The sequence below is a fragment of the Equus caballus genome, chromosome 6, assembly GCF_041296265.1.
Source record: "Equus caballus isolate H_3958 breed thoroughbred chromosome 6, TB-T2T, whole genome shotgun sequence".
Classification (NCBI taxonomy): domain Eukaryota; kingdom Metazoa; phylum Chordata; class Mammalia; order Perissodactyla; family Equidae; genus Equus; species Equus caballus.
In genome coordinates this window covers 86,932,493-86,954,251 of record NC_091689.1, presented here as the reverse complement: position 1 = coordinate 86,954,251, position 21,759 = coordinate 86,932,493, and the positions used below count along the sequence as shown (strand labels likewise).

Sequence of the window (21,759 nt, the reverse complement as noted above, 5' to 3'; positions counted from 1 at the left end):
CATCCCACATAGCACAACCAGAGGCACTCACAACGAGAATGTGCAACTGTGTACTTGGGGGCTTTGGGGAGAAGAAGAAGGAAAAAAAAAACATTGGCAGCAAATGTTAGCTCAGCTGCCAATCTTCAAAAAAAAAAAAAAACTATACTCACTAAAATTTTTGGTAATTAAAAATAGAAGCTGGGGCTGGCTGGTGCTGCAGGGGTTAAGTTTGCACATTCTGCTTTGGTGGCCCGGGGTTCACTGGTTCGAATCCTGGGTGCAGACCTACGCACCACTTGTTGGGCTATGCTGTGGCAGACGTCCCACATGTGAGGTGGAGGAAGATGGGCACGGATGTTAGCTCAGGGCCAGTCTTCCTCAGCACAAAAGAGGAGGATTGGCAGCAGATGTTAGCTCAAGGCTAATCTTCCCCCCCAAAAAAAGAAGAAAAACATTATCCTTAGTGCTACACCCAAATAAAACCACTGTTAACATTTTGATATTTCTTTCTGCTCTCTTTTTATGTATGGATTATTTATAAATATATGTTTTTAAACAGATCTTTGTTCAATTTTGTGTCCTACTCTTTTCACCTATTATTATATCATGTTATTGCATATTCCTCATAAACATCATTTAAAATATATTACTCCATCAAATGGGCTTACATTACCATAATCACTTAACTGTACCTCTACTGTTCATTTAAATGAATGTGTTTGTCAGATTTTTGAAAGTTTACTGCTATGATTTTTTTTTAAAGATTTTATTTTTCCTTCTTCTTCCCAAAGCCCCCCAGTACTTAGATGTATATTTTAGTTGTGGGTCCTTCTAGTTGTGGCACATGGGACGCTGCCTCAGCATGGCCTGATGAATGGTGATAGGTCCGTACCCAGGATTTGAACCAGTGAAACCCTGGGCCGCCCAAGCAGAGCGCGCGAACTTAACCACTCGGCCAGGAGGCCAGCCCCAGTATGATCTTTGAAAACCTATCTGGACCTGTCTGTATACAATTCTTCCTTCCTGCTTTGAAGGTGTGTCTCTTCCTGTTTAACACAATTCCAGATCTCCCGACCAGATTCTCTCCTGTCTTTATCTCTTCCTCGTCACTAGTGCTTTCCTCTCAGCACATAAACAAGCTCAAGCCTTTCTCATCGTAAGGAAAAACACCCCCACACAACTCACTCCCTCAACTTCCTGGCCTCCTCTGGCCTCTTCCTGTCCTCCTCCTCTCCCCTTCCCTTCCTTTGAAATCAAGCTTTTGACAGACTTATCTTCAGTCCTTGTCTCTCTCGTTCACTCTGAACCACTGCAGTCTGGCTTCCACTTCCAATGCTGCGCTAAAAGTGCTTTCCATAGTGCCACCCAAGTCCTTGGAACCACTCTCTACTGTGGTAGCCACAGTCCCACATCCTGGCGACTTTTGTTTTTTTTTTATCTGACTTGTCTGTTTCCAGCTCTTGACACTTCTTTTCCTTCCTCTAAGCACTCCACTTCCTTTTCTTTTTATTGTGGTAAAACCCAACACAAAACTTACCATCTTAACCATTTTTGAGCGTACAATTCAGCATTTTTAAGAATACGACACTGTGTGAAACAGATCTCCAGAACTTTTTCATCTTGCAAAAGTGAAACTGCCCCCCGCCACCCTCCAACTTCCTTGACTTTTGTGAGCCTCTTCTCTCCAGAGTTTTCTCTTATCTCTGGCCAACGTTTCTCAATCCTTTTTTGCAGGTTCCTTTTTTTTTTAATGTCATTGTTAAAGTATTCTCATGCACTGTTGGTGGTAGTGTAAATTGAAAAGGGCTTTCTAGAAGATGGTATGGTAGTATCTAGAAAAATAAATAGTAGGCACACCATTCAACCCAGCAAGTCCACCTCTAGGTATCTAGGAGAGAGATTTGTTCTTGAGCTCAAAAAAATCATATTACAAGGGTGTTAATTGCAGCAGGATTTGTTTTAGGGGATAAGTTGGCAACCGGGCAAACTTCAGTCATGAGGGCAATGACAAAATACACTGTAATCAAGGTTTAGCCTGGTGGACTGGAAATTCTTACCAGTATAATATAAACTACATGAGAGCTGGGACCTTGTCTGTATTGCTTGTGTGTGAATCTGTTATAGCAAAGGGCATCCCCATCACTTATCTCATAGGACTAGATTTTGTTAGGCTTACTGATGTATAAATGGTACTCAGTAAAAGTTTATTAAATAAATGTATGTAGGTTGTTTTACAGTAAGGTTTTTCACTAAACTTTTAAAAACCAGGTTTGGAGATTAAAGGAAAAAAACATGGCTCTTAATTTATCTTTCCTTCTCCAGATTTCTGAGGCTAATATGCTATTTCTTTGCTATTGTATGAGCCAGGATTCTTTTGGTGGTAAGGGACAGAAAGCCAACTCAAAGTAGCTTAAACACAAAGAGGATACTTGGGTGACTCACAGAAACCAGAGCTAGGAAGGCACCTGGGCCTAGGGAACGCACCAGCTACCCTGAAGCCTCAGGAGTCTTTCCAGCCCCTATCCTGGCCTTTCTTGCTGCATCTATTTCAGTCTTTTCTTTCCCTCTGTAGATTTCTGTCTTCCTCAGTCCACATGACAGCCAGAGAAGGACCAACTCACTTTCTTGGTGCCAAGCTCAAATTCTTAGGGTAGGATCCATTGGCCCCACTTGGATCTCATGCTCACCCTTGGCCCAAACAGCTGTAGTCTAGGGTAAGGTCTCATAGTTCTAGGGAGGCACCTCCCACTGGAGCCGAATGGATGAAAGAGAAAGGGAGTATAATTCCTAGAGTATGGCTACTGGGTGAACGATACCATGGTTATCCACTGCGGCTCTCAGTGGTCGAGGTACACAGAATGAAGACACTGTGGGGGCCAGCCTGTGGCTGAGTGGCTAAATTCACATGCTGCACTTGAGTGGCCCCAGGTTTTACCAGTTTGGATCCTGGGCGCAGACCTAGCACGCTCTTGTCAGGCCATGCTGAGGCGGTGTCCCACATAGCAGAGCCAGGGGGACCTACAGCTAGAATACACAACTATGTACTGGGGGGATTCAGGGAGAAGAAGGAAAAAAAAAAAGTAAGATTGGCAACAGATGTTAGGTCAGGTGCCAATCTTAAAGAAGACACTGTGGCTGCTCTTGCTCTCTTACCACCATTTCATTGTTCAGCTCAGTGAGTTGCAATGAGGAGAATCACAAGGGCCTTATTTCTGGGCTTTACGTTTCACTTTATTATGTCTTTAATGTCAACGTTCATGTACTTACCCTAATCCATCACTGTTTAAAGCTTGATTATTCAAGGGAATTACATCCTTTGCTTCTATTTTTTTCTGTTATGTTAGCCTAGGAACAGAAGGTCTAAGGTCTGAAGGGAGACGAATATATGATACATGCCCCACTCCCAGCCCCATTTTATAGGAGAGAGCCAGGCCAAGGTGGTTTACAGTGATGGTTTCAGAGGGATTGTTAGTAAGCCCAAGGCCCTCAACTATATGCTCTAGATGGAGTTTATAGAGAAGTGGTGGTGATGGAGGTCAGTGTAATTGTAGCAGTGACCCGGGCTATCATTGTTCCAATATGAAATGGGTAAAGAAAGATAAGTGGTTCCAGTGGGGCCTTGTGATTTCTTGTATCCATTAGCTTTGTGTATTAATCAGAGTTTTTATCAGTTGAAAGAAACAAAAACCCGGCTTAAACCAGCCTGAACATAATAGAGAATTTATTGGCTCACGTAACTGATTTGAAAGGTGATTGTGGCTTCAGGCATGGCTGAATCCGGAACCTCAAATGATCTCATCTGAATTCAGTCTCTCAGGTCTACTTTCTTCATTATTGGCTTCCTTCTGTAAGCAGGCTCTCCTTGTCAATGGCAGAGAGAGTCACCAGCCACTCTGGGTTGTACATCCTACCAGCTATGCAACTCCCGGGGAAAGAGCGCACCTTGAGAGCTCCAGTAGAAGTCCCAGACATCACTCTCACTGTCCTGGGCTGGGTCACATGCCCCATAGGATCCAGGATATGATTCCTAAGAGAAAACTGGTGCTATTAACAGAAAATGGGATGTTAGGGAGGCAAAAAGTAGATGTTCACTATACCCTGGTTGCTGGGAAGCTCCCAGTTAAAGCAACATTTAAACACACCAAACATTTTATTGATTTGTAAGGAACTGTGCTTGGTGCTACACTGTATGCAGAACAGGAGTTTCTGCTCTTAAGGAATTTGTGATCAAGTAGTAGAAATTAGAGGCATACATAAATAATGGTTACTATCATGTACTGAGTGCCTACTGTGTGCCAGCAGGCACTATGATAAATGTTTTATATGCATTATCTCTTTGAGAACAACTCTGAAAGTCACTTCATTATTATTTATACCCATTTTATCTATTTAAAAAAATGTAGGCTTAGGAAGTTTGTGTTGCCTATCCAAGGTCACACAGCTAACGAGTAGTAGAACTGGGGATGAATCTAGGTGATTTTGACTTAATCCAGTGCTGTACTTTAGCTTGCACTTGACCTGTCAAGGCCTCTCTGCATCCCATTCCCTCCTCCCCTTTTAAATTGGACAGCCTGATTCTAAAGTCCCGAGAACTATCGGGTTGACTCAGCTTATCTTGTCTAGGACATCACAGTTGATGGCTGATCTGTGGATTGGCTGTCTGCGTATCAGGTGCCCATCCTTGGTCCAATTAGCCCAGTGGTCAGATATCTACAGGGGAGTTTCAGTCACTGTTCAGTGACCTCTTCTTTGGGTTTGACCCTTAGGATCCCAAAGAAGGAGCATGGCAGCCTCGCTGCTCTTTGAGTCCCTGCTCTCCTGAACCTCCTTTCTTCTTTATCCCCATCGCCACCACCCAAGTTCAGACTCCCACCATCTCTCTCCTGCCTAGATGTTCTTCCTGTCTCTAGTCTCACCCCTATTGACAGAGTGATTCTAAAAGGGAACTTCAATCACGTCATTCCTTTTAAGTCTCTTGGCTTCCCATGGCCTTCTGGATAAAGTCCAAACTCTGTACCTAAGACTTCTCAGGGCCTGGCCCTTGCTGGCCTCTCCAGCCTCGTGTCTTGACACTCCCTCCCTTGCACTCTTCAGGTCAGCCTTTTTCTGAACCACATAGTTCCCCGAACCCATCATATGCCCTCTTACTTCTGGCTTTTGAATGTGCTGTTTCATGTGCCTAGAACCCTAATACCCCACCCTGCCCCCTCCCCAGCACCTAGCTAACTTTTGCTTGTCCTGTTGGTGACACCTAGTCCTGGAAAATTTCTCAAAATCACCCTTTCCTTTCCACCTGGGTTGGGTATCCACATCTCTTGCCTTCATGAGGTCCTGTGCTTACTCTGTCAAAGCATTTATCACTTCCTATTCTAAATGTATGCTTATGTAATGTCTCCTCCCATTAGAATTAAGTTTCTTCAGTCAGCTTTTTTCCCCCAAATGACTGGCACATAGTAGGCTCTCAGTAAATAATTGTTGGACAAATGAGTGGATCTTGGCAATGAGTTCAAGTTGGCACATATTTGTAGGCTTCTTTTGAACTGGCCTCTTTTTCCTCTGTTGTTCCTTCCAGGACCTGGGTTTCAGTGATGAGACATGGGGTATGATGTAACCCGTTTCCAGGGGGATGTTGACGAAGACCTTATCTGTCCTATTTGCAGTGGAGTCTTGGAGGAGCCAGTCCAGGTGAGTCGGTCTGATGGCAGGTTTAGTGGTGCAATAGACAGCAGTGGAGCTCATAGAAAATATTCTTAGGTAATGGGACCAATGGGGAAGTCGCTGTGTTCTGCCCCCTCCCCCAAAAACACAGACACACAGACACACAAGAGGTTTGGTACAGAGGAACATTGGTGGCTACAAGAGGAGAGGGCCTTCCAGAGTCTGTCTAGAGTGGATGCCACAGAAGTCCAGTGCTGCTTATTTTCTTCTGAGGTTGCTCTAAGGTTCTTCTGCTATAAGATGGTCAGCTGTTTCCGCCTTCTGACAGTAGCTCGGGAACTTCCTTTCCTCTGTAGGGGCTCTGACTGGGTTCCATCTTCCTACCCATGATCGAACTTCTAGACTCTCCTGATAAGTTCTCTCTGCATTTGATGATGTAGTGTTTCGTGTGGTCAGCCAGTCTCCATGGTGGCCTCTTCTGCCTGCCTACTGTCTAACAAATAGAAAGGGGGAAACTGTATGTACTGACCTGTTTTCTTCCTGTGATTTATTGGAAAAACCAGTTTTTGATGCAGCCATGTACTCTGCATTTTGATATGAAAGCTGCCACCTTCAATAGGTCATTTCTCTACCAGCCTTGCCAGACCAGAGTCAGTTGTATTTTCCTAGGGCAAGTAAGAGGAGAAGCTCATGATTAACAGGCAAGTATAATGAATGAGATGAATTCTTAACAGTTGTATTCATGGGACATCATCCTACATGGTCCTTATGTCCTGTACTCCATAAATAGCCAGTTAATCCTCTGCCACTTCTGGCTAGCTAGAGATAATCCCATTTTTCAAAGCAGGACACTAGTCAGTGAGGTCTCATGGCCCTTCCTCTACTCGCTGCTTATACACCTCCCAGGGACTCCACCTGATCCTTTGAGTTTATTCTTACTCTAGTTTTCAACCACCCAAAGGAGCACAGATGCCTGAGCTGAATGAAAACCAGACTGCATTCCCATGGCCTGGATTGATGTGCTGTCTAGGCCTTTGCAACCTACTGCCATAAGAAGCAGATCGGCTGGGTATGGAGCAAGCTATCCTGGTGGTGTCAAGAGGTCATAGGGCGTGTCAGTTCCCTCCCCACCCTAGCAGGGCCTTGTCTGTTTTCTGGCACTGTCATTTGAGGTGAGTCACGTGTGAAGTCAGACTAACTCAGAAGCTGCCACCCCCCACCTCCCCGCCAGGGTTTACCTTCTGAGGAGCAGGCCAGGCAGACCTGTGGTGCCAGGTTACCAGGCACATTTCCAAGGGTAGAAGGTCTCTGCTAGGGGTACTGATTTTCCTACATCATATTTATTTATTTTTTGAATAGGTAATAAATTCATATGGTTCAGAAATCAAAACAGTATAAAAAGGTATACAGTGAGAACTCACTTACTTGTCCTAGTCCACCTAATACTGCATAGATAACTATTAGTTTATTTGGTATCCTTCCAGTGTGTATGTGGGCAGATAAAAGCAAGTATGAATATATATAGACAGACAGATATTTGCCCACCTTTCTTATACAGAGGGTAGTACATTCTGTATATTTCTGCAGGGGTGGCAGGTTTAGATCAAGTGGTCACAAAAGAGGTGACAGTTGAGCTGAGATCTGAATGATAAGGGGCCATTCATGCTAAGATTTAGAGGAAGAGCCTTTCAGGCAAAGAGGAGCAGCAAAAGCAAAGGTCCTGAGGCAGGAATGAGCTGGGTGTGGACAAGGAACAGAAAGAAAGCCAAAATGGCCTGAGCACAGTGCTGGGAGCATGGTGTGAGGTGAGGAGAGGTCAGAGGCCCTGGGCCAGATCAAGCAGAATTTTACAGTTCCTGAGTAGGAGTTTGGATTATTTTTAGTATGATGGGAGGCCACTGGAAAGTTTTAAGCAGGGGAGTGATATGGTCTAGTTAGCACTTTTAAATAATCACTCTGGCTGCTGACTGTAGAATGGATTGTAAAGGGGCAAGGCAGATGTAGGGAGACCACTTAGAGACATATTTAACAATATAGGTGAGAGATGGTAGCTTGCACTGGGTCATTGTCGGAATAGGTGGGGAAAAGTGAACAAATTTTGGATTTTTTTGGAGACAGAGTCTGTAAGATTTTAAAAAGAATCAAATATGTCTTTGAGTGAAAAATAAAAATCTACTGACAGTTGGATTAGTGATATTGAGAATGACTTCTTTCCTTACAAAACCTTTCTATGTTTCAGTCTTTGGTGTCTGTGAGCATCTTGAAGGCAGAATCTGTTTATTTTGTTGGTTTTTTTTTGAGGAAGATTAGTCCTGAGCTAACATCTGCTGCCAATCCTCCTCTTTTTGCTGAGGAAGCCTGGCCCTGAGCTAACATCCATGCCCATCTTCCTCTACTTTATATGTGGGACACCTGCCACAGCATGGCTTCCCAAGCGGTGCCACGTCCACACCCAGGAATGGAACCAGTGAACCCTGGGCCACCAAAGCAGAACGTGTGAACTTAACCACTGTGCCACCGGGCCAGCCCCAGAATCTGTCTTTTTTTATCTTAAGTACCTGGGAGAGTGTTTGAGACACAGCATTCTAGTCATTCATTCGTCACCATCTACTAAGCACCTGCTGTGTTTGTCCTGTCCTGGAGGCCAGGAACCCTCTCACTTTGAAGGATTACCTTTAGAGGTTACCTGAGTTAGCAAAGAAGTAGGCTGAAATATGATCTTTGTGAAACTGAAAAGAATGTGATTCTACAAAAAACCAGCCCTGTTTTGGAGGCTGGGCCTGGCCACTGGGCCTCAGGGCAATGCCTCAGGTCAGCCCTCATCAGTAAGAACTTGGGCCCACAGAGAGGACTCCTAACCTCTCCCCAGGAGTTCCAGGCTTTTGTTTTGTTTTGCTTTTTTTTTTTTTTTGAGGAAGATTAGCCCTGAGCTAACATCTGCTGCCAATCCTCCTCTTTTTTGCTGAGGAAGACTGGCCCTGAGCTACATCTGTGCCCATCTTCCTCTACTTTATATATGGGATGCCTACCACAGCATGGCTTGCCAAGCGGTGCCATGTCCACACCTGGGATCCGAACCGGCGAACCCCGGGCCACCTGAGCGGAACGTGCGCACTTAACCACTGCGCCACCAGCCAGCCCCTGTTTTGCTTTCTTACACTGAACTTTTGCCAGTAAATCTCTGTCCCCACTCCTCTCTACTCATCCTTCAAGACCCATATCAAATTCTGTCCTCTCCATAAATACCTGCCCTGATTGACCTCGCCTGGAAAGATGTCACCCTCCTCTGGGATTCTTTGGCAGTTATTGTGTATGCAATCCAGTTGGTAATTAATAATTCACTGCTTTGTGTCATCTCTCCTATTGTCCTAGAATATTATTTGTATCTTATTGTTATATAACTTTTTACTTGTTTGTCTTATGTCACAATCCGTTTGGAATCTCGAGCACAGGACACATATCTGAAGCCTGTCTCCCACAGTGACTTGCCCACGGTACATCTGTACTTTGCCATGACCCCAGGGACATCTGGTCATGGAAGCCGCTCAAGAGCTTGATTGGTTTTGCGGCATTATCCAGTCCAGGCTCTCAGCACCTGCTAATTCTCTTGTGCCCCTTTTGTCCTACTCTCCCTTCTAGGCACCTCATTGCGAGCATGCTTTCTGCAACGCCTGCATCACCCAGTGGTTCTCTCAGCAGCAGACGTGTCCGGTGGACCGTAGTGTTGTGACGGTTGCACACCTGCGCCCAGTACCTCGGATCATGCGGAACATGTTGTCAAAGCTGCAGATTGCCTGCGATAACGCTGTGTTTGGCTGCAGTGCTGTTGTCCGGCTTGACAACCTCATGTCTCACCTCAGCGACTGTGAGCACAACCCAAAACGGCCTGTGACCTGTGAACAGGGCTGCGGGTGAGATTCCGGCCTTCCCATTTATACCCCGTCCCTGATCCCCTGCTCACTAGCTGAGGTCTCCTGGGCATGTAGGAAAGGAGTGTGCTTGGCCTCCCTGGCTCGCTGCCTCAAGACCTCACTTTTTCGTGCTGCTTTTCCAGCTCTGATCCTTTTGCTCTTGCTTTAGTAAAAGAAGGGGGACAGTGATTTGACAGTTTGTGTGATAACACTGAAAACTGGTTTACTTTATCTTTCCTCTCGGTCCAGGACACTTTCTCTTTGTCACATTAACCGCTCTAATTTCCAGCCTTCTCATATTTCCTCTTGCCCTATTTTTTTCTTTCTTTGGGATGTGAAAGATTTGACTAAATGCTAATAGCTGGAGCTGTGAATCTAGGGCCTCTTAGAAGGAGTGAGTGCACAGGCAGAACCTGCAGGAAAGGAGAGCCATGCTGAAAGAGGGAAAGAAGCCTCGAGAAAGTAGAGAGCAGAAGGGTGAGGGGGATGCTGGGGAGAAGGAAGTGAGGGGAACAAACAGGAGGAAGGCCTGAATGAATGTTAGAAATGTAGGGTAGGAGAAGGCCCTCTCAGCACTTTTCTGCCTTGGCCCACGTGTCCCACTGATGCTCCTGTTCTGCTCTTTCCCACCCTGGGTGGCAGGCTGGAGATGCCCAAAGATGAGCTGCCAAACCACAACTGCATCAAGCACCTGCGCTCAGTGGTACAGCAGCAGCAGACACGCATCGCAGAGCTAGAGAAGACGTCAGCTGAACACAAGCACCAGCTGGCAGAGCAGGTGGGGCCCAGAGAACATGGGGAAAGAACATGGGTGAGAAGCACTGTGTGAGTGTGCAGATCTGTGCTGGTGCTTGTGAGCCTGGGTGAGTGGATGCTCTGCCTGTGGCTCAGTAGGAAATCAGATTGGAGCTCTCACTTCCTTTCATCCCAATGTCATCCATTCACCTAACGTTTCTCAAACACCTTCTCTCTGAAGAGGGGATACAGCTATGAATCAGACAGTCCTATCTCTGTCTTCATGAAGCTTACAGGCCGGTTGTTCCCCAGATCTCTCAATTGCCCTCATTCTCTGATAAACTTTTGTCTCATCTGCTGTCTCCTTTACCCATCATCCCTGGTTCTCCTTCCCTCCAACAGAAGCGAGACATCCAGCTGCTAAAGGCATACATGCGTGCGATCCGCAGTGTCAACCCCAACCTTCAGAACCTGGAGGAGACAATTGAATACAACGAGATCCTAGAGTGAGTGTCACTCAGGATGTGGAGTCACTCACTCCATTTCCTGGCACTGAGCCCTGAAAGGAGCACAAGCAGGGGAGTGGCAGGAGGAGGGTAATAAGGGCTGGGCTGGGGCCACCGCTTTTCAGATGTTGGGATGAAGGACAGGGCCAGAGAGGATAACCTTCAGCCCCAATATAGGATCTCTTATTCTTTTGGGTGAATGGAAGGGAAAGCTTACCCAAGGATGCAGTTTACCCAGAATTCAGTGAGTACCCACATGTACAAAGCCCTGTATCAAAGACTGTGGAGTACTAGGAGAGCCAGAAAGAAACAGAAGATATCGTCCCTGTCTTCAGGTAGCTTATACTCCAGAGAAGAGAGAGAGTGCAAATCCAGGAAAGTGATCTAAAATGCAGCAAAAATAAGTGAAGTAGACAGGTGAAGTCTAAGGTCCCTTTCGGGTCTGGAGTCCTGTACAGTTCGCAGCTGATCTGTAGGTGTGACTCGATGCAGTTAGTGCAGCCGTGCTGCGTGGGACCAGTACAGAGAACGATTGCCTCTTCCAGTAAACATCGATTGAGCACTTACACACGTGCCGGGTACCATGTGTGCTAAGTAGGGAGATTTTTTAAGGAAAATAACAGAGACCCTAAACTCATGGAGTTTGATCTGGTGAGTAACATGTGGTGACTCAGATAGGACCAAGCAGGGAAAGATTTGGAATTTCTCACCCAACATTGGAAGGAAAGAAGGAAGAATAGGGTTAAGCTGAGTGCAGAGTGGGTGGTCGTTCCTATTAGGAGAAAAAAGTCAACGCAAGGAAAGGGGATGAGCTGGAATGATCACCTCCATCTCCCTCCACACAGGTGGGTGAACTCCCTGCAGCCAGCAAGAGTGACCCGCTGGGGAGGGATGATCTCGACCCCAGATGCTGTACTCCAGGCGGTAATCAAGCGCTCCCTGGTGGAGAGTGGCTGTCCTGCCTCTATCGTCAACGAGCTGATTGAAAATGCCCATGAGCGTAGCTGGCCCCAAGGTTTGGCCACACTAGAGACAAGACAGATGAACCGGCGCTACTATGAGAACTACGTGGCCAAGCGCATCCCTGGCAAGCAGGCTGTTGTTGTGATGGCCTGTGAGAACCAGCATATGGGCGATGACATGGTCCAGGAGCCGGGGCTTGTCATGATATTTGCGCACGGTGTGGAAGAGATTTAAGAGATCTCGACGGTCTATCAGGAAGAGGTGGAAATCAGAAAATCCCATCACTGCAGCAGCTGGGCCCTGAGTCCTCCCCACTCTCCTTAATACCGTGGCTTACACTAGGGCCACACATCTCCCTGCTCTTCTGGCACAGAAGGGCCCCAGGGCACCTTGCTCAGCCTTTCAGGTGGGAAACCCAGATTCCCTCCTTTTGCCTAATTTCTTCCCTTAAGATGTGTGTAAATGTTCAGGCTGGTTGGGAAAGTCCCCCTTCTATATCTGTTTTCCTGCCTAGAGTCCCTGGTTCCAGATATTTTCAGAAAGCACAAAGATACTCATTTTCTCTAGAGGATCAGGGTGGAGTGAGGAATCTCTCAACTTTCCCCTCCTTCCAAACCAGGGAATCCGAGCAGGCAGGCCTGTTGACTCTCGACAGCAGTGAGAGGGCAGCCCTGGGGAGCAGACATCCTGAAGAAATGGTAAGGGTGGAACCCAAACCCTAGAAATAAATGAGGCCAGGAACTGGCCATCACTGATGGCCTTTAGGGGAGGACTGGACCTCTGTGCCAAGCAATACCCTGTTCAGCCCACCTTAAAGGTGTGCAGGTCTGCAGGTTGGGACGTTGAAAATTTCCAGATGAGCTCTTCTTTCCTACGCTTTCTCATAATTAGGGAATGACAGGGTTGGGGGTAGGGGGGTTAGTCTTGGGGTGAGTATGCTCAGCAGGAAGCAGCTCTGGCTTTTGCTGAAATTGGGTAGGCACTGCCTCTTGTGGCACAGGCCATAATAGTTCCATAGACCCCCCGCCCGCCCTGTGATTGTAACTAGTTATTTTGATAATTTCCTTTGGCCGTTGTTGTTTGTTACATTTCCCTCCCTTCCTCCCTCCCACTTTTTTTTTTTTTAAGAATGGCCCGGTTATAGCTGCCCCACTTTTCCAGCCCAGCCACACTGTTGGCAATTTAATTTATTTACTTTTTTTTAAGAAAGGAAAAAGAAAAAAAAAATTAACAAAACTTAAAGCTTTTCTTTTGCTGTTCCTATTGTGGGGATTCTGGATAGGGTGGGACAGGGATGGGGTCTGTTTTCTATTTTTCCTTTTCAGCACAACCTTTGGCTTTAACATAGGCAGGGCCAAGGGAGTTCTTGGCTGAACTTATGTCTGCCCCAACCCTGCATAAGCCCATCTGAGAGGAGAAGCTTCCTCTGTTCCAGCAGTGGATATGACAGTCCAGCATCAATGCCTGTGTCCTTTGGACAACTTTGCTCCTAGCCCTTCCAGGGTCTCATCGTAAAACTCTGTATTTCACGTATTAATTTTGAAGACATTTCTACCCCCTCCCCCAGTTTCCTTGGATATATATAGCCGGTTTTAAGCTTTCCCAGGCAAGATCGGATACAGGCTGTGCTCTGTCTCACTCATGCCCCCTAAGGGCTTCAGCTCCATTTCAGGGTACCCAGGGCATTCCCTGATCCCCTGGGTGACTGGCAGAGTAAGAGAAGGGGAAGGATAGTGGGTGTGATTATTTTAATATGCAGGTGGGAGTGGGGTTAAAGAGAGATGGCCATATAACAGCTTCTTTTTGGAGTTTTCTTCCAGGCCAGCTTGCTGTAGGTCTGTGTAGCTGGGTCACGGCTCCACTGGGATTGGGGTGGAGGGATACAGCTTGAAGGGAGTAGGGAACAGTCATTTGTTCCAGCTCCAGGACACTGTGCTCAGGAATTTGAAAACGCTGCTATACTTAGTGTGGTTACTGCATTTCTTCCACTCCCCTCTGCCCCTGCCTGCCTTACCAGGGCCCATACCCTCCTGTCGTCACCCTCACTTGGAGCCAGGAAGCTGTTAAGCTTCCCTACCCTTTGCACTAGTGTCTCTGCGGGTTGCGGGTTGTGTTATATGTGCTGTTCCGTGGTGTTGACTGCACTAATAAACCTTTTACTCAACTCTAAATTCTTAATTCAGCATCACTCCCCTTCTTGTGAAGGCTTCTCCTCTGCTTTGGCCTTTCTCTCACCTTAATTTCCCTTACTTCTGACTTTGTAACCTACCCTGATCTTAGAACTAACCTCTGTTTTAGGAGGATGTCTGTCTGGTAGTCGTGTGCACCTGTGCGCCCTCCTCTAACCTTCCCTCTCATCCCCTGTTCTGTAACAGCCAACACTTTGTCTCCAGTGACCTGAACTGTGTTCTTCCCAGGGTCTGCCTTTGCCCCCAGTTCCATGTCTTCCCTGGGGTTTGATGATACTTTCTACAGAAGATATGCATGCACCTTTCTCCCTTGTCCCACGAGACCTTTGCTGTGGAATCTGGAATTCCATTGTAGCCAGGGACACCTCCACGCCAACCCCACCCCCACCCCCTGGTGTCCCCTAACCAAGAAAGTAAACATGAGAAAGGGAACCTGGGACGGCTGTACCTGTGATGGTTGTCAAACCTTGAGAACCCCTTTTGGAGGCATTTGCTGCCATCTTCTCCCTGTCTTGCAAAAAAGAAAATCATCTTTTCCCCCAGTACTGTAGTTTAAATTTGTTGAGCATTTTCCATGCACCTGATGTAAATCTAATAGTATCGTAGATACTCTAATGGGATTAAAAAGGGGGGAGGCATTGGGCATTCCTGTGCCCACCAAGTCTACTGCACTTACACACGAGTCTGATTATACAATGCTGACGACACATCGCCATGCACAGCACACAAGGCACTAGTCACTCTAGTGATACCACCCGTGCACTTTCCCTGAAGCTCCTTCAGAATTACTTTCAGAACTGCTGCTCATTCTTTTGAATGTCATTAATGGTGCCAAATCTTCCTTTTAGGTTAGACTTGGTTTTTGGAAACAATATTCATTAAGTTTCTATTCTGCAAGGAACTCACTGGAGGGGTCAGGGGGTTCATAAAGCAAAATGGCACCTACCTTCAAGAACTTACTCCCTAATGGAGATGAGTACATATACGAGAGAGATGATTGGTGTGGTAAGTGGGTCTACAAGCAAAATGTGAGCCACTGATTCTGATGGGTACCAGGAAAGACTTTTTCAGAAGTGGTGTTTGTTCTAGATCAGAGGTTGACAAACACAGTTTGCATCCTGCTGCCTGCTTTTGTAACAAAGTTTACTGGAACACAGCCATGCCCATTTGTTTGTGTATTGTCTACGCCGTTTTAGATTACAACAGCAGAGCTGAGTAGTTGCCCCAGAACTATGGCCCACAAAGCCTAAAATACTTGCTGTTTGGTCCTTCACAGTAAGTTCGCCAACCCTAGACCTTTACAGTTCAGGAGAATGGGCAGGGAAGTGTACAAAGGGTTGGTGGTTTTAATTTTTTACCTCAGTATATACATTTGCAAAATCACGTTTTTCTACATTGCCACAATAAATGCTTAAAATTAACAGTCTATCCTTAATCTAATATAAACCTGTATTCACATTCCCCCAATTGTCCCAAGAAAAGTACTTTTAGGGCTGAGTTTCCTCTAAGCCTGGATCCAAACCAGGAAGCACGCATTACACCAGGTAATGTGTCTTAACTCTTTAAATCTCTTACTTTGGATTCCTGGAACAGCCTTTCTTTGGTGACACTAATTCGTTGAAGAGTTGGGCCAGCTGTGCTGGAGAGAGGTCTTTTGGATTTGACTGACTCCTTCACAGTGTCCTTTAACTTGTTCCTCTAGCCCCTATTTTTACTAAACAGAATTAGATCTAGAGTCTGAGAGATTCAGTCATACAGTTCTGGAGATAGACGACATCACAGGAGAGAGGTTCTTTATGTTGTGTAACATCAGAGATAGGCCCAGTTGTCACACCATTAGCCTGATCTCTTCATTGTACGCTTGTAATGTTGAGAGATTTTTTTAAAGCTGGCTAGGTGATGAATACGTGCCCTGCGAGAAGGGGGCAGCTGGCAGAGCAGCTCCAGCTGGTTGCTGCTGTACAAGAACAGGGGCCCAATATTGCCAAGTCTTATTTTTCAAGAACCTTTTGTCATCCTAATGTTTATGCAAACATCACAACTTTTAAATGTTGGCTCAATTAAAAACTTCTTGTGGGCCAAAAAGAGGTCCACCAGTGTGCAGCCTGTGTTTTAGCTTGAGATCACAGCATAAATAAAAACAAGTGGAGGGCTGGCCCCGTGGCCAAGTGGTTAAGTTCGTGCGCTCCGCTGCAGGCGGCCCAGTGTTTTGTTGGTTCGAATCCTGGGCACAGACATGGCACTGCTCATCAAACCACGCTGAGGCAGCGTCCCACATGCCACAACTAGAAGGACCCACAACGAAGAATATACAACTATGTACCAGGGGGCTTTGGGGAGAAAAAGGAAAAAAATAAAATCTTTAAAAAAAATAAAAACAAGTGGAGGTGAAGGATATGTTGAAAAAGGAAGAGATTAGTGTAATCTGGAGCATAGACTATGTTGAAGGAAGTAATGGAAGCTAAGACTAGAAATAATTTGGGGCCACTTCTTAGAAGGCTTTGAATACATGGCAGGGAATTTGGACTTTAAGATAATAGGTAAGTTTTTGAGAAGAAGAGTGACTTCCAATTCATTATTCTGATGCCAATGGGAAGACTGAAAAATTGGTGACAATATTAGCTTTGCAGTAATTTATGCAAGAGAGGATTAGAGCTTGAAAATAGAGCAGGAAAGAGGGCAAGAGACACTGACAGGCCTTAGTAACTGACTAGATTCACTCAGCCAACATTTATACCTACCTGTCATGTGCCAGACATGGCGCTGGGTATTTGAAATACACAAATAATCGAGAAACAAGTCTTTAAAGGAATTTACAGCTGCTTAGGTGACATACCCTTGAACAAGTAATGGGAAATTTAGGACAGTGTGTTGCTAATAGATATGGACTAAGTACAATGGAACAACGAGGAGGAAAGAAGTCAAATACCTACCTGGTGGAATGCAAGAGGGAACGCTTCTCAGAAGAATCATTGGAGCTGAGTTCTGAACAGGATCAGATATTGGCAGTGAGGACAGTGGGGAAGAGCCAGATTGAGCATTTACTGTGAGTCAGGCACTATTCTAAATATTAACTATCTAGTCATCCCAACAACTTTATAAAAAGGCACTATTATCATCTTCATTTTCTATGTGGGGAAACAGACAAAGGACAAAATTCACACAGCTAATAATCAGAACTGGGATTTAAACCCAGAAAGTCATTCCAGAGCCTGAGCTCCTAACCGCTGTATGTAACAAGGGGCACGTAACCAAAGATGAGTCACGGATAGACCGGTTTCTAGTCTGTGACTAAAAAAGTAGTGTCATTAACCTGAACAGGGAGGGGAAGAGGATGAGCAGGTTTCAGGGGTGAAGTAATGAGTTCATTTGGAGAACACTGGGTTGGAAGTGCTTCCACATAGAAGTGTTTAGCCAGCAAGTGGAAATGTGGGTCTGGAGCTTAAAAGCAAGAAGTTAGGGTTAAAGATGTGGATATGGGAGTTACCAGCCCAAAGGTGATCAAGAAGTCCTAGGAATGAATACAAACAGTAAAGGAGAGAACGGGAAGAAGGCTAAGAATGGGGCTTTGGGGGAATTCCAGAAGTAATCTGGAACACAAATCTGGAAAATAGATGCATGATAAAGTTGGCTAATGCTTCAGCTTTTTTTTAAAAAGTAATTTTGAAGAAATGACTCATTTAAATATGGCCCATAAACTATCTGTGAAGGACTCTCAGAAATGTTTTGTGCAGTGACAGCATTCCTGAAACAAGTGCAGGTTGAGATCATTTCGGCCGAAGTCCTCTCATGATTTACTTTACTGGATGAAGTGCAGAGATCTGTGCCTCTTAACATTTGGGACACGTCAACAACTTGGAAGGGGATAACATATTCTTGTCTGTTAGATTCCCCCACATTAGCTTTTCAGTCACATGAAAGAAATTTTGATTAAGATCTAAGAATTGGTAGCTGAAAAGACCAGTATAGGGTGGCATTAGCTAGTCGTTGGTTATAAGATGAAGAAACAGAAGGACCCACATGAAAGAAGGAATTAGAGGCTGACACATGGACGCCCAACCCAATTAGATTGGGGGTATCTTACTGGGAAGAATTAAGGATAAAAAAAATGGGTGATTTAGGCCAGTGTGTTGATAATAGGAGCATGTGTTTGATCAGATGGGGCGTTGAAGTTCCTGGACGGGGGAATATGATGAAAGCAGTGTTTTAGAGATTTAAGTGTGGTGAAACTGGGGAACCTGTAAGGTCATTCTAACAAAAGCATCAATTAGATGATGTGATGGACGAAGCAATGATTGATGAATGATGGGCATGGGAGAAAAGAAAATGTCAGATAATTCTTAAGGTTGGAAACTAGAGGGAATTGAGAAAATAGTGTTAACAGAAATGGAAAAAGTTGAGAACGTGATCCTGGGAAAGGAAGAGAAGTTTTGCTTGTGTTTGAGGTGACAATCAGTCTGCTATGGAAACATATACATAGGTAGCTAGAGACACAGCACCACAGTTTGGCTGCAAGGCCATGCCTGGGACAGTGGCTTGGGATTTCTGTCTTGAGAGGAAGGAGAAGAATGAAGCTTTGGTAGAATTCTACAGAAGGAGGGAGAAAACAAATGAAATGGAGAAATAGTATTCTAAGAGAAAAAGAAGAGTATGGTGTCTCTAAACCACAATAAGAAATCAGTGGTTTCAAACATAGCAAAGCTTTCTACAACAAGGTGTTAAGATAGTATGTAGCTGGAGGCAGAGATACATTTTATTCAAAGAATAAAAGGAAGTAGAAAACAACGTGGTGATTTGGAAGTGTCAAGTGAAGGTGTAATTTTGTTTTTTCTGAATTAATTCAGGATTGATCCAGTGGAGTAGGGGAATTTGAGTGTGTTATGGAAGGCTATTTATGGAAGGTTCCTTGGGAGGTTGAAATGAGTAGGATTACAACCTTCAGTGGAGAAGGTAACTTCAAGGCCAAATACTGAACCAGAAACTAAAGAATGCCAGTGGATAGAATGTAATAAACATGTAAATGGGGAGAAAAAGAAGGGGCCTGATGCTGCAATGCAAAGAAAGATATAAGGATGGATAGGATTTTTGGGAATGGAAAGGGAGAGGGTGAAGGAATTCGGGAGTTGGGGTGGGCTGTAAAAATTTGAAATTATCTATTGCATATGAAGGTTCGAAGGCTTGGCCTCCCCCAAAAATTACAAGGGAAGCATTTGAGAGCGAAAGGTTGGATCTCCGAGTATCAAACATCCCCACCACCTTCTTTTCGGTCCAGGGCCTCCATTTTGTAAACCTTGGAGCTTTCTTCCCTTCACAACGTTATTGTCGGTTGCCCTCTGCTGGTCAATTTTGGTCTCGGCTCTCCAAATAGTCAAATCTGAGAGCATGCGCAAAAAGGAGTACTGAGCCTACTAGATTCTTTCATTCATTCCAATACAGATTCGACCACATCTACGTGTAAGGCCTAGAAGAGGCGATACAAACAAATAAAATACACAGTCCTAACTCTCAAGAAGCTTATAGTCCAGTCTGAGTGGAGATTAAAACGTGTACACATAACTACTGTAGAAAATATCCATTTACTCAACAAAGATTTTTTTTTTTTTAATTGAGTGGCTTATATGTGCCAGGATTTATATTCTACAGGGGAAGAAAGACTTCACATAATAATATTAGGACGTAGGATGTGGCGGGCAACAGGTGGTTAGAGAAGACTTCCTAGGAGAGCTGACAAGTAAGTGGAGACTGAGTAGAGGCGAGGATGAGAAACATCATTTCAGGCAGAGAACAGCGTGAACAACGTCAAATACTGTACAAGGAACTGAAAGAGTGCCGGTGGGATGTAGATGGGATGTAGAGAGAGAAAGAAGAGTATGGAAGAGTAGTGAGAGAAGGGGACCAGGTCAGGAAACACAGAAAGCAGTCACGGAAGGGTTTAAGGTCTCTGGCTGCAGTGTGAATGCTTTCGTGCAGCGCCACATCTATTGACTCATGCGGTCCTCTCAGTTACCCCCACTTTCCAAATGAAGGCTCCAGCAAGTGGTGGGTCCAGCCTGCACTCACTCCTGAGAAAAGTGGACAGATCCGAGACATATTTAAGAGGTAGGATAAATATAACTTGTTTTCATTAATTTCTGCAGAGGTGTGTCAAAGGAAATGCCTTGCATGCAACCTAGTGGATGGTGGTGGTAGACTGATAGGTTCCAGGAGGAGTAATCAAGAGCATCAAAGAGCAGGGGTCAAAGGATGTGTGGGATGGAAAGTTTTAAGGGTTGGGGGTGAGGGTGATTTGGAAAGAACAGCATGAGCAATGGTATGAAGGTGGGAGACTCCAAAGGATAAACATGCAGAAAGCTGTATGAATTACCCTTGAAGCCCCTGCCCTTTAGGGCTCCTTCTTGGAGAAGATCCTGCTGTGCAAGAAACAAAATACAAAAAGAACATCCTCAACAAGTACTAGCCTAGATATTCCCCACAATCAGAAACTGGGGGATAGGAAGAATGGGGTGAGGCTAGAGGGCTAGAGCTTGGAGGAGGGTTAGAGTTTGGAGGAGGGATTAACTCCCCAGCTTTGTTCATACACAGAATTTAGCACAGTACTTGACACATAATGAGCACTCAATAAAAAGTGATAGTTATCTTCCCACACTCGAGCTCCAGCTAGATGTGCAGTGTTTATGTTTCAATAGGATCCTCCCCCCAGCCCTGAATACCTGAGGCGCACCTTCTCGACGAAATCCAAATGACAGCTTTAATTTTCTCTCCAGGCCCTGCTTCCTGGGTCTTCACTGTAATGACCTACAAGATGTGACTTCTGGTCATGAAGTACACAGGTGCCGTCTTTACGGCACCTCCATCCCCCGAAATCCAGGGGTGAGACCTTTCAGCTTCTATTTCCAAGACAGAAAGGGAACTGCACGAAAGACACGTGAGAAGACAAGGAGTTCCCTTTACACATCCTCGAAGAAAAAAAAAAAAAACACGGCCGTCACGAACAGGATTCGAACCTGTGCGGGGAAACCCCATTGGATTTCGAGTCCAACGCCTTAACCACTCGGCCACCGTGACTTCCAAAACCGCGCTCCGCCTCGCGCTTACACAGGGGTCCGCAGTGCGCCCGCGGCGGGAGCGCGGCGACGGGACCCGGCCGACTCCCACGCGCGCCCGGTGCCCTCCTCCCGCCCGCTCCTTACCTCCCCTCCACGCCGCTCGCAGGGGACGTCCAGTGGACTAGGGACCCGAGGAGGGAGGGTCTCCGCCCCGCGAAGACTCAGGGTCTCAAGGAGGGCAAAGCTATTTAGGAAGCGATGGCGAGGCCTGCAGAGGAAGCAGTCGGAGGGAAGGGGCTGGGTCCCCAGGGTCGCGGCTGGGCGACTCCTCGGGTGAAGGGGCGAGAGGGGCTGCGGGGACAGGGCGTTAGGGGTGAGGGAGACTCGGGAAGCGTTTACACCGGGAGCTCCCGGGGATGCGTGGAAGGCAGAACTTCTTGGGTAAAGGGGTGTGGGGGTCCTTGGGATTAGGGACTTCGCGGGGTCCGGCATCTGCAAGGTGAGGACCGCTCGGAGCTATGGGCTGGGGGCTCCTAGGGCGACCGGCGTCCTCTTGGAGTAGGATAGAGAAGCCCCCCACTCCCCGGGCTGAGAGGCAAAAACAGAGCGAAGAGGCTTTGCGTCGGGTCAAGAGCGACCTCAGAGAGTGTGCGCCCCCTCCAGGAAGCCGCCGCCTCCCTAAGGCTCCCGCCGCCGCCGCCGCCGCCCCCGGGGAGGCCGCCGGGGTCGGTCCCGCGCCCGGCGCTCCGCCGCCGCCACGCCCGGCAGG

At 46.2% G+C, this 21,759-nt stretch overlaps 2 protein-coding genes and 1 non-coding gene across 14 annotated transcripts in view; 1 reads left to right on the top strand and 2 right to left on the bottom strand.

The window, feature by feature from the left end:
* Positions 1-15,365, top strand: part of RNF41 (ring finger protein 41) — a 23,205-nt gene extending 7,840 nt beyond the window's left edge. Inside the window, exons 3-7 of one of the 2 annotated variants that reach the window (XM_005611300.4) lie at positions 5,555-5,667; positions 9,280-9,551; positions 10,194-10,329; positions 10,689-10,792; positions 11,638-15,365. In XM_005611300.4, coding sequence (XP_005611357.1) covers positions 5,578-5,667; positions 9,280-9,551; positions 10,194-10,329; positions 10,689-10,792; positions 11,638-11,989 — 954 coding nt within the window. In that variant the 5' untranslated portion in view covers positions 5,555-5,577 and the 3' untranslated portion in view covers positions 11,990-15,365. Of the gene's footprint in view, positions 1-5,554; positions 5,668-6,601; positions 6,813-9,279; positions 9,552-10,193; positions 10,330-10,688; positions 10,793-11,637 lie in introns of those variants that run through there. The other variant, XM_005611301.4, reaches the window with a different exon arrangement.
* On the bottom strand, positions 3,687-21,759 carry LOC102147946 (uncharacterized). Of its 11 annotated transcripts, none has more exons than XR_011440125.1 (7): positions 21,629-21,759; positions 21,135-21,258; positions 20,822-20,900; positions 20,655-20,739; positions 16,878-16,929; positions 6,170-6,305; positions 3,687-4,026 (listed from the first exon to the last, which is right to left on the bottom strand). XR_011440125.1 is itself a non-coding variant. In XM_023643784.2 (6 exons), exons 1-5 carry the CDS (start codon positions 21,480-21,482, stop codon positions 6,292-6,294), a joined length of 558 nt encoding a protein of 185 aa, XP_023499552.2. In that variant the 5' UTR covers positions 21,483-21,644; the 3' UTR covers positions 3,687-4,026; positions 6,170-6,291. The 11 variants fall into 11 exon arrangements, 2 of the variants coding, with proteins under 2 accessions (XP_023499552.2, XP_023499553.2); XR_011440128.1 differs by lacking the exons at positions 3,687-4,026; positions 6,170-6,305 and adding exons at positions 13,487-13,641; positions 14,393-14,451; XM_023643784.2 differs by lacking the exon at positions 20,822-20,900 and adding an exon at positions 14,393-14,451 and having other exon boundaries at positions 21,135-21,644.
* On the bottom strand, positions 20,928-21,009 carry TRNAS-CGA (transfer RNA serine (anticodon CGA)). Its single transcript has one exon. It is a non-coding gene; the product is annotated as a tRNA-Ser (tRNA).